Source organism: Narcine bancroftii, chromosome 1 (genome assembly GCF_036971445.1).
Source record: "Narcine bancroftii isolate sNarBan1 chromosome 1, sNarBan1.hap1, whole genome shotgun sequence".
NCBI classification, from domain to species: Eukaryota; Metazoa; Chordata; class Chondrichthyes; order Torpediniformes; family Narcinidae; genus Narcine; species Narcine bancroftii.
The window spans coordinates 289,781,237-289,793,368 of record NC_091469.1 but is presented as its reverse complement, the minus strand read 5'-3'; the positions used below and the strand labels follow the sequence as shown (position 1 = coordinate 289,793,368).

At 42.8% G+C, this 12,132-nt stretch overlaps 1 protein-coding gene across 1 annotated transcript; it reads right to left on the bottom strand.

Moving 5' to 3' along the window:
* Positions 1-578: 578 nt before the first annotated feature.
* On the bottom strand, positions 579-7,573 carry rep15 (RAB15 effector protein). Its single transcript, XM_069914407.1, has 2 exons — positions 7,493-7,573; positions 579-3,662 (listed from the first exon to the last, which is right to left on the bottom strand). Exon 2 carries the CDS (start codon positions 3,628-3,630, stop codon positions 2,914-2,916), a length of 717 nt encoding a protein of 238 aa, XP_069770508.1. The 5' UTR covers positions 3,631-3,662; positions 7,493-7,573; the 3' UTR covers positions 579-2,913.
* Positions 7,574-12,132: the final 4,559 nt, after the last annotated feature.

The following is a 12,132-nucleotide window of genomic DNA, read 5'->3' as shown; positions in this document are numbered from 1 at the left end:
TGATGCCTCTCATGTCAGTGTCCAACAATAGTCAACCAGCATTGAGAGATTCCAGTTGCACGGATACCACTTTTCTATGGTCGCAATGTCCTGGTGAAACATTTCACCATGCTTGTCAATGACCGTACCGAGATCAGCAGGGAAGAAGTTCAAGTGCAATTCTTCCTCAGTAGTTTGCGGAGGAGCTAGTGGAGTTGTTCAAGTGAACCAGTACGGACTTGAAGGGCCGACATGGCCTTTTTCCATGCTGTAAACGGTTATATGGTAAGAATTGATTTTGAAGACAAAGGGAAAAATGAAGAGATGGGGGAAAGATGGGGATGGGGGTTCTAACAGAGGCCATTTGGCCCAACAGGCCTCTGCTAATTGTTTAAAATGTCTATTCAACTGAGGTATAACATTCTGCGATGATTAAGTAATTCTTCACACAACTGTTTTAGGAAAATGTTTTGGTTTCACAATGCATTTAGCTTTTCCCTGTAAACCTGATTAATATAATGGACAAAAAAATCAATTCAACTTTTAAAATTGTGTTTATTCTATTAAAAACACACTGTTACATTTTACAACTTTATTAGCTTTTCTTTAAAGAATGAGCAAATGTGTGTTTTGAAAAATAAGCCTAAAATTCTACCAGACCTACTTTCATTAGACGAACATGCCAGTGTAATTTTTATTAGACGAGCATGCCATTGTAATTTTTTTTCCATCTTCAACCTCCGCCTTTTGCCTTTTCCACAAAGAATCTGGGGGTAAACCTTTGCACCGAGTTTTCCAACAGTTCCCTTCATCAGCTCTTGGAGAATTTATTGGAAATTTCCAAAATTCTTTTTTTTTTGGAACATTTTATTTTAGTTTCCACAGACTTTACAAACCCAATGAACAAAGCCATCCCTCCAGTATTCCATTCATGTGCGTGTACACACCCAAAGTCCGTATTTATCCTCACCCGCCTGAATGAATACATTCCAATAATTCATCTCGACCCCAGTCATCGTGGGACCCCTTATCAAAACCTGTAATGAAAAGAAGTAACAATGGCAAGGGCGTTCAAAAGAAAAAAAACGAAAAAGAAAAGAAAGGAACTCAAAAGAAGAAGGAAACCAAAGACCTGATAAGAAAAGAAAAGGCACATGGTCTGCGCCGTCCCATTTCCAGATTCACACCTCTGGACCTTACTGTGATGATTTTTGTCTTATCTCTATTTAAAAGGGGTGAATCAATCTGTCCGAGTACCAATGTATTGTAAATAAGGTTGCCACACTCTACCAAATGTGTCATGATTCCCCTGTAGGTTCTATATGATTTTCTCCAGGGGAATGCAACTCTGCATTTCCATATTCCACTGTGTGGTATTTAGCTGGGAGTCGGACTTCCACAAAACCGCTGTATTTAGTCAGTCTAAACTGCACTTCCCCAAAGAGGAACAGGTCAGAGTCCTGTGTAAAATCCACTCTTTGTAATTTTATTTTTAGAATGTCCCCCTTGGTCTTCCCGAAAAGACCTGACCTTTGAACACAGCCAGGTAGAATGGATAAAAGTTCCCACCTCCACAGCACATCCGAAATACATTTCTGAAATCTGTGCAGCTTCTGAGGTGTAAGGTACAGGAAATTATACCGCACCTTCCTGTATCTGGCGTTGACGACCCCCATCACACTATCAGAATTTCCAAAATTCTTGATCAATTACTTATCCCAGGGTGACAACAGCAAATATTGTTGAAGGTTTAGGGGAGTCGTCAGATGTAACATTTTTTACACAGAGGGAGGTGGGTGTCTGGAACGCATCGCTGGGGGTAGTGGTGGAGGGTGGTACAATAGGGACATTCAAAAAAACTCTTAGACATGCACATGGATGGAAGAAAAATAGAGGGTTATGGTTGTGAGGTAGGGAAGGGTCATGGAGTAGGTTTACATGGGTTGGCATAATGTTGTGGGCTGAGGGGCCTGTACTGTGCTGGAATGTTCTATATATTCGATGATAGTGGCAATAGGGGATGGATGGGTGGGGGAGGGAGACTTGAGAGATTCCTGGCCAAATCTCCTAGCATTGTTTGATAACTAGAAGCATTTACAGGCACCTAGGTACTGAATCATCAGTGAGAGGTCTCCATTCGTGGTCATTTATCGAAGCATTAAAACCAGGGATTGAGAAACTATCTGCAGAAGAAGGTTGAAAAGCCACCGATTTGAAGTAATTTAGGATTCGAAGCAAATTGAAGAAAATAATTTTTATGCTGTCATCTTTGGAATGTGTTGCCTGTCTGGATGTGTTGGATTACTGGAGGTGAACAGCACAGAAACAGGCCCTTCAGCCCCTTTGCCCAACTACACTAATCCCATTTGCCTACATTATCCTTCTATGGCCTTTTATACAACAAGAAAACTGAACAAATAATCATTTCAAGAAGAGAAGTTTGGGGTATAAGTTAAACAGCTCCGTCTTGGTAAAATCATGAGATGTATGCATAATATGTGTTCACCGTCTGTTTTGTAGGGTAGAAACTCAAACTGGGGGGGGGAGAGGGCTTAAAGAGAGATATGAGGGGCAACTTTTTTATTCAGAGTGTGGAAGAACAGAAGGATCTTGGGGTCCAAATTCATACATCTCTCAAGCTAGAGCATCAACGGTTATGGGGAGAAGGCCAGACGGTGGGGCTGAGTGGGAGAATGGATCAGCTCACGAATGGCATATTTCTGCTCCTACATCTTATGCTCTTATAATTTCTAGTCTTGATGAGGCTGAAAATGATCTTCTGTGGAGATATCTTTCAGTTGGTGGAAGACTGGCAGATAGAAGGAGTGGTGAAGTGTATGGTTTGGGAGGAAATGTTCCTTCCTGTCATACATCAGAAAACCAAAGGATTTAGGCAACTTGGACCTCCCCAAAAGGTGTGTGTCTCAGTGAAAGTCACTGAGTGAACTTGACACAGATTGGTTTCAGGTCCTTTGGTGGGCCGTCCTTCTGAAGGATAAGCTCCAACATCCTTCCCGGAGTGACGAAGGTCTTGGCCTTCTCGACGGTCTCCAGCAGGAAGTGATTGTCGAGCTCCTGGTCGTTTGCCAGGTGCGTGTGGAAGTCATTGCTCAGGACGCCACAGATTGCCTTTGGGTCCCTATGGGAGCCAAAAAACAGGAAGAGGCTGTAGCAATCTCTGCCGATGGAAGAGCAGAAATCGGCGATTTTCTCCCAGTGGGTTTTATTCGTCGACTCCTCCCTTGCTATTTTCATGGACTCGGTGATCTTAACCTTCTTCTCCTCCACCTCCTCCTCCTCCTTCCTCTCCACGTGGATTACTTGCACTGCAATCTGTAGCTTGGGGTTTTTCGAAGGAGAATCATGGACAGCCCAAACCCAATCTGCCCCCAGCAGGATGACTTGCTCTTCTGTCATTCTTGTACAACTGATGGCATCGGTGAGTTTGCACTGGATGCTCCTGTTAATGTAGGTCATCAAGAAAATGTCAGTCAGCATGGAATTACTTATCTTCAGCTTGCCCTCAGGGTCCTGAAAATCAATGTATTCTTTGGCTCGTTGAGAGGCAAAGATGATGCACTGGTTGAATTGCTGAACAAAGTAAAATTTCTCTGGAATTTTCAGGAAGTCCTTGATGATGTTGGTGGTCATATTTGGCAACGACTTGATCTCTTTGCACTTTCCTGTAAAACATAATCTTGAGTTAAACGTACTCACTCAAATCAGAATGGTCTCAGAATCAACGGCTTAGTTTAGAGTAATTGGCCTTTAAACACACCCTGCTCATGACCTCTTCTCACTGCTCGTAACCGCCTAAAGGCCGATACCAGTAAGTTCTAGGACAATTTATAATTCAACAGGCTCTTGAACCTCCAGGTACAACCCATGAACCTTTCCGGAACCACCAAAAAAATCAATGTGTTCTGAAACATCACCTTTTTTAAAATTTAAAATGTATTTATTTGCAAAACAGTAGAAGCTGATTCCAGCCATTTAAACCCATGACACTCAATTAACCTATAACCTTGTCTGGGTTTACCCCAGGGGCACCGGTTTCCTCCCACTGTATGAAATGTACCCTGGATGCAGGTTAATTGGGTGTAAATTGGGTGGTGCACATTTGTGGCCATGCTGTATGTCCAGATTTAAATTTATATATTTAAAATTGAATACATTTAAAATTTAAAACCCCAGTATACTTTGAAGGGTGGGAGGAAACTGGAGCACCTAGAGAAAACCCACACAGACACGAGGAGAACGCACAAACTCCTTACGGATAGCTCCGGATTTGAACCCAGGTTGCTGGCGCAGTTAACAGCATTGCATTAACCAACAGCACTGCTACTTTATCCATCTATCCTTTTATTTATTATCTCCTTTCTGTCTTGGCTTATTGTGGTAACTTAATATCTTGCTTTTGTTTGCAGATCTAACCTGAGTGGCTGCAGCAAGTTAAGAATTTCAGTGTCTCTGTTCATTGCTATTTATATAGCAATACTTAATTTTATATACACACTACGTATGGATTGGTTGTAAATATGTGTGCTGCGTCAATATATGTGTTTGCATATTTTTACACGGTGGATCAAAGAATGCTGCTTATATAATTAGTTGATGAACTTGAACTTTTACTCTGTATTGACAATGAATTCACATTGAACCTTCTAACCCCAGGAAGGATATTTAATTCTTTAAACCTTTTAATTTAGACAAAAAGCATAGTAATGGGCCATTCTGGCCCACGAGCCTGTGCCGCCCAAATACACCCATGTGAACAATTAACCCACTGATTGCTTACTTCTTTGGATATGTTGAATTTGAATCAAGACCACAGTGTAGGTTTATCAGAATGATATCTGGATTTCAGAGGTTAAATTCTGATGAAACTTGGGGTGCGTTTCACGGAATCCAAGAAGTTAACTGTGATTTGCATAGAACTTTGAAGATAAGAAGGGAAAGAGATGGGTTAAACGGAGAGAAAATAGTTCCAGTGATAGGCATTGCCAAGGACATATACTTAGGGAATGAATAAAAAGTGTTCACTGACCCTATACAACAGTTCAACTCATCAACTGCAGAGATTTCAGATTTATTGTCAGGGTACATTCATGACTTCACATACAACCCTGAGATTCCTTTTTCTGCGGGCCAGGCAGAATTAGCACAATTGGTCGTGCAAAAAAAACTGTACAGCGTAAACATGTAAACAGATAATGAATGTAAACAAAATGACTGTGCAATACAGAGAGAATTTTTAAAATATCAATAAAGTGCACAAGTAAGAGTCCATAAGTGAGTCCCTGCTTGAGTTTGTTGTTGAGGAGTCTGATGGTGGTCCCAAACCTGATGGTGCAAGTCTTGTGGCACCCGGACCTCTTTTCTGATGGCAGAAGTGAGACAAAGTGTGTGCTGGGTGGTGTGGATCCTTGATGATTGCTGCTGCTCTCCGACGGCAACGTTCCCTGTAGGTGTTCTGGATGGTGGGGAGGGTTTTGCTTGTGATGTCCTGGGCTGTGTCCACTACCTTTTGCAGGGCTTTACACTCAGGAGCATTGGTGTCCCCATACCAGACCGTGATGCAGTCAGTCAGCACACTTTCCACCACACGTCTCTAGGAATTTGCCAAGGTTTCTAGTCTCACACCGAACCTCCGCAAACTCCTGAGGAAGTAGAGGTGCTGACGTGCTTTCTTCATGATGCCATTAGTGTGTTGGATCCAGAAAAGATCCTCAGATATAGTGACTCCCAAGATCTTAAATTTGCTCACCCTCAGTGGCATCACTAGGGTTGGTGTCACCCGGTGTGATGACTCATGGTGTCACCCCACCCACCCCCACCTATGGACTGAGTGTATGAGTGTACCTAGTGTAGAAGAAATAGGTTCATCTTCCTTGTATGTTGGGGTGGCGGCAGTGGCGCTGAACGGGGTGGGGGGGTGGTGAGCAGGCGGGGGTAGGGGGAGTTGCAGGTGGTCTGAATGGAGCACATTAGAAGGTTCAAGAAGTAAATGAGCATTGAGTTTTAACCTTGTAGGTATATTGATATGTGTAAGCTGGACTTACGAAAAATGTCTTTGTTGTTATAACTAATGATAGGGATGTTTTTATAAAAAATAATACATTTCTGCTGAAACACTGAACAAACATTTTATAGACACTCATTTTGGTGTCACCCCCTCTGATAGTGTCACCTGGTGTGGTCCACATCCTCTCCATCTCTGATTCCCCAATGATCACTGGATTGTAAACCTCCTGAACTCAACAATCAGCTCCTTAGTTTTGATGGCACTGAGAGTGAGGTTGTTGTTCTTGCATTGTTCAGCCAAGTTTTCAATCTCCCTCCTGTGTGCTGACTCATCCCCTGCCTTTATACAACCCACGACCGTGGCTTCGCTGAGGGAGCAAAGGCAAGTCTGGAGCAGTTATGAAGAGATGAGAAGGTCAAAGACTTTAGTCTATTGTTTTGGAGACAGGAAAACCAAAGAGGGTTCATTTCTATAGTTCAAATCACCGTGACCTGCCCTGTTCCCCCTCATCGATGAAATGGTCAACAAGTGCACCAGAGGAAATTTGTCATGTCGTCTGCATCCCTCAACAACTTGTTCAAAATGTACAGGGGTTGTAGAGGCTGCGGGAGCACTGGAGGCGAATCCACGGACACTTAATGACTCCAACAGGACTCGCTTTTGCTTCTCTTTCTCTCTTACTGTGCGACACTAATGGTTACACTTTGTCAGCCCCTAAGGCAGGCAGAAGCCAATTTTATGAAATATTACATGTCCTGTACATGTCAATAAAGGAATCTTGAGTGCTTCACTTTCCTCCTGTACTCATAACCCTTGCCTCTCTTAAAATCTGTCTGTGCGTCCGGCACCACAGGTCTCCTGGTTAAAGGCTAACCCTTCATCTGGTTCTACACCTTGAGCATTGACATATCGTAGCTGCAAGATCCTCTTCTGAATCACCTTCAGAAACTCTCATCTCTCAGTATGGAATGTACTCCAGAAGAGTTAAGAAAGCGGTTCTCAACCTTTTTCCTCTCCACTCACGTCCCACTTTAAGCAATCCCTACACCATCGGTGCTCTGTGATTAGTAAGGGATTGCTTAAGGGATTGCTTAAAGCGCACCTTAAGCAATCCCTTACTAATCACAGAGCACCGATGGTGTAGGGATTGCTTAAAGTGGGACGTGAGTGGAAAGAAAAAGGTTGAGAACCACAGAGTTAAGATAAAGCAATCCAGCCTAACTGCCAATCAGTTTAACCTCTTCTCAACATTAAAAGATTTCTAATTGACACCTTTTTTTAAATTAAACTTTATTTATTTGAAGGATCATTAGTAGTAATACAGAATACATTCCATAAAGAAACTTTTATATAAATATATATAAAAAAATAATAAAAAAAGTTAAATCAAATCCCCACCCACTCTCCCACCCCATCAGCCAGCTCTCTCAAGGAGAGCCAAAAATATATAAGCAGTCTAATTGACACCCTGAAGCAGTTTCTACTTACAGTGCAGTTGTGAATGCTCCGACGCAGGGTAGGATTGCAGCTCACCTGTGTTCTCACACAGTTTGCAGTGTGGAAGTTGTGCTACCTCAACCTGTTTTACACAAATCCAGGACACTTAAACAAACATATCAAGTGTTTGATAATTGACTGTAGCCATGAGTCATTTACAATTTGCCTTGCAAATACAGGTCCCTCAGTAGATCACAGGTGACGATTACTGCTTTACAAACTTACTAAAGAGAGGCTTATCATGATATGGGGCACAATGCAAATGCAGAGAATTCTTCGTACTTGGAACTCCAGGAGGCTGAACACGAGATGTGGAGCGCCAATGTTTATAGCTCTGTGCACATTTAATTCTGGCAATAATGGTTTTTAAGACTACAGGCATGTAACGGCACAATCGAGGAATTTTGCCACTACATGGTGTCGGACTCTGGCTTTACCTTACTCTTAATTTAGTCTATGTGTGGTCTGAGTCCAGCGTGTTCTTTGAATGAAGTGATAGGAGAAGGTATTCGGTTCAACAGTCAATTTATTACACAGCACAAGAATAAAACTTAACAGAACTCTGGGTCAGTCGTTAGTTCATATGTCACCTGCACAGTGAGCTATTCCCCAAGACTGACCCCTATTGTCCAGTTGGCTCAGTTTATATAGATCAACCTAATCATACAGAACAAAAGTTGGCTTCCTTTGCTAGATTTCATTATCATACAGAACAAAAGTTGGCTTCCTTTGCTAGATCTTTTTGCATAAGGGTTATCACAAGTCATCTCCTGTTTTGCAGATATCTGGGGTGTAGCACTCCCATCTTAATCCTCCAGGCCAGACTATCCTGTTGATTGGATCAGAAATTAATTCATCCCCAGACATTTCTAATCACCATTTTGTTCCTGTCTGGCCAATTTCTGCTGTTCTCTTTAACACCTCCTCCTGCCTTAATCTTCCTCCTAGACTGGTTTTCCATTCCCTTTGTTTCTTGCAGGCCATTCTTTGTTCTGGTCTGGCCTGTGTCTCCTGTGCTACTCACCACCTCCTTCAGTTTGAGCATTCCTCCTAAATCGTTTTATGCATTTCCTCTCCCTGAATTTTGGAGCAGGCAATTTTGCTCAGCCAACTTTGCTCCATGCTGTGATTGCCACTTAATCACATTCTTCTTTTTCCCTGACCCATGCAGTACATATAACCTTATTAATTAATCATTTCTTCCATAATGTTTTAACCCCTAGATTCCAACAATGGGCAGTCTAAAACGGGAACTTTGAGTCAATTTCTGCACCGTGATTTATCCTGCAGGACCCCTACACCATTTTGGAGGAAGCCTGCAGTGTAAATCATACCGGAAAAATTCATTGACGGTCATCCACTCTACTGCAACCCCTTGGACTGTCGCACTCAGGGACTTGCAGTCTAAAAAGGCACACAGTGTGAATGACCACACGGGCAGCAATTACATTAATTTTTTTCAGCGATTTTCTCGACATTGCAGTCTAAAAAACATTATTGTGTGCCTCCAACATTTAAACATCCTACCTCTGCTGGTGTGCCTCACCTATAAAGGCCTTGAGCTCTGAAATTTCAAGATCTAGTTCAAGTTTATTGTCATCCAGTTGTTTCAGCAAACACAGCTACAGACATAACACACATACAAACAAGAGATACATATGCAGTATGTTTATACATATATAAAAATAAATCAGTCTTGTGTGAGCAGTTCGTCAGTCGTCCAGTATTCTCACTGCCCATGGGAAGCTGTTCCTCAGCCTGGTGGTGCTGGCTCTGATCCTTCTGTATCTCTTCCCCGACGAGAGCAGCTGAAAGGGACCTTGATAATTTTGAAGACAAATATCCCAATACATCATGTCGATGGGTGGGGGGTGGGAGACCCCAGTGTTCCTCTCTGCCACTCTTATGGTCCGGTGGATTGATCTCCAATCCAAGGTTCCACAGCAACAACATGGTGATGCAGCCAGTCAGGACGCTCTCGATAGAGCTCCTGTAGAAGGATGAGATGATGGTGTCCGGTAGCCTTGCCCACTTCAGTCTTCTAAGGGAATGCAGTCACTGTTCCCTCAAACCATCCTGTCACTCGCTCTTTGTCTAAAATTTTTCCAAAAAATATAGCTGCTCGTCAATGCAGCAGTTAGTGTGAAGCTGTTGCAATGCCAGTGACCTGGTTTCTAATCCCACACTGTCCATAAGGAGTTTGCAAGTAGGCTTTGCCCAGTTGCTTCAGTTTCATCCCACCCTTCAAAACATACGGGCGTTTTAGGTTAATTGGTGTATTTGAGAGGGATCGGGCTCGTGGGCTGGAAGGGCCCATTAAGTGTGCTGTATGTTAAAAAAAACAAGTGCATTGTACAATGAGAAAAATTCTTCTGCAACAGTCTAACAGGTTATCTCTAACATTCACACAGCCGTGTAAAGAAGACAATTTACAGAGTGTAGGATCACAATAAAAAAGGAAGATCAGTTAGCACCAAGCAACAATAAACCTGAACTTGTGTGTCAGAATCTTCTTCAAGCGAGCTCTGTCATAACCCTCCCCCTCTCTATTTTTATCCCTGACTGTTCCAAATGAGGTTTTGATAATGAGTATCTTGTTTTCAGTTGCCCTGAAAGACCACTCAGCTGGTGTTCTCTCTGCTGTGGAGAAGTCATCAGAAATTTGGCCAGTTTATTAGCTGACGCATAAACTGAATTTGAATATTGCATTTGCCTAGGATGAATAATAACTTGTCGAGCAAGTTACTCTATCAGATGCAGTCATTGGGACATACAGCAGAGAACCAGGCCCTTCAGCCCAACTCATCTATGCTGGCCAAGGTGTATTCTTGATCAAATCTCACATACCTACAATCACTCATATCCCTCCAAACCTTTCCTACCCATGATCCCATCCAAATCCCCCGACTGCTTCCTCTGGCAGCTCCTTCCACACACCAACCACCCTCTGTGGGAAAAACTTGCCTCTCAGGCCCCCTTTAAATCTTCTCCTCTCACCTCAAACCTATGTCCTCTCGTTTCACCATATCCCTGCCCCCTCGTAATTTTCCTCGATTCCCTCCCTCACTGTGCAAACATTCATCACCTTGATGTAATGTTGGCCTATGAAGGCCAGTCAGTACTTCTCAGTCATAGAGGCTCAGAAACTGGCCTCTTCATCTCACCCTGTCCATGTAGACCAAGCTGGCAAAGTGGGACTGATATAGACCAGCCATTCTTAACCTTTCTTCAACTGTACCTCCTTAGGACTCTCCTCAAAGTTTATGGGACCCTTTGAAGTTTTTTTTTTCTGCACTTCTGTCCTGCCAACTACTTAAAAAAGGCATAAAAATATTTATGTTACATGAGGTGAAAAGAAAATGAGACTTTTACTTAAATTAGAAAATTTGAGAGAAATCCTCAGAAGGGCTAACCAAGGTAGGACATACACAGTAAGTCGTCGGGCACTGAGAACTGTGGAGGAACAAAGGGATCTGGGAATACAGAATCTCAATTCCCTGAAAGTGGCATCACATGTAGACTGGGTTGTAAAGAAAGCTTTTGGCATCTTGGCCTTCATAAATCAAAGTATTGAGCACAGGAGTTCGGATGCGGTAAGGTTTTATAAGACATCAGTGAGGCCAAATTTGGAGCCTTGTATAATTCTGGTTGCCGAACTACAGGAAGGATATCAGTAAGATTGAAAGAGTGCAGAGAACATTTACTAGGATGTCACTGGGTCTTCAGGAGTTGAGTTACAGGGAAAGATTAAACAGGTTAGGATTTTATTCCTTTGAGCATAGAAGAGTGAAGGGAGATTAGATAGAGGTTTACAAAATTATGAGGGGTATAGACAGAGTCATATTTGGGGAGATAAATATGAGAGGTCATGGCTTTATTGTGAAAGGAGAAAGGTTTAGGGGGATCATTAGGGGGAATTCTTCACTCTGAGAGTGGAGGGAGTGTGGACAAGCTGACGTGGTAAATGCGGGCTCACTCTTAAGTTTTAAGAATAATTTGGATACATGGATGGAAGAGGTCTGAAGAGTTATGGAAATGGGTGCAGGTCACTGGGACTAGAGAAATGATGTTTCAACACAGACTAGAAGGGCCGAAGGGCCTGTTTTCTGTGCTATAGTTTTCAATGGTTCTTGAACAATTGCAACATTAAAAAAAGTTTGGAAAGATACATGGAAAAGAAAAGTTCACAGGGATATGAACCAAATCCAGGCAAATGGGATTAATCCAGAATGCGAACCTGGTCAGCATAGCTAGATGGGCTGAAGGCCTGTTCAATGTTATATGACTCGAGAGCAGCCATTGTTTTGGCTATGGCCTCCTTAGGACTCTGCTCAAAGTTTACAGCCCCTTTCACTGTGAAGTAGCCAATTTTTTTTTCAGTACTTCTCTCCTGCCGAAATAATTTTATGATTTCAGTTCATGGCCCCCAAGGGGGCCTTATGACCCCATTGGAAATGGCTGTTCTAGATAGATACACTGGTCAGGAGGGACATGATGGGATGAAAGGATTGTCTCTGGATTCGAGAGGGCGCTGAGGGCAAGCAGGCTTCCTGATCGTGTCGGAGGTTTGGATCTGGAACTCGGATGGATCGAACAGGAGTCTGTGCGGTTGCAGAGGCTTCGGGAGCAGT

Bases quoted from the DNA above. Each gene is read 5' to 3' on its own strand.
- rep15 (XM_069914407.1), bottom strand. From the start codon at position 3,630: ATGACCACCAACATCATCAAGGACTTCCTGAAAATTCCAGAGAAATTT.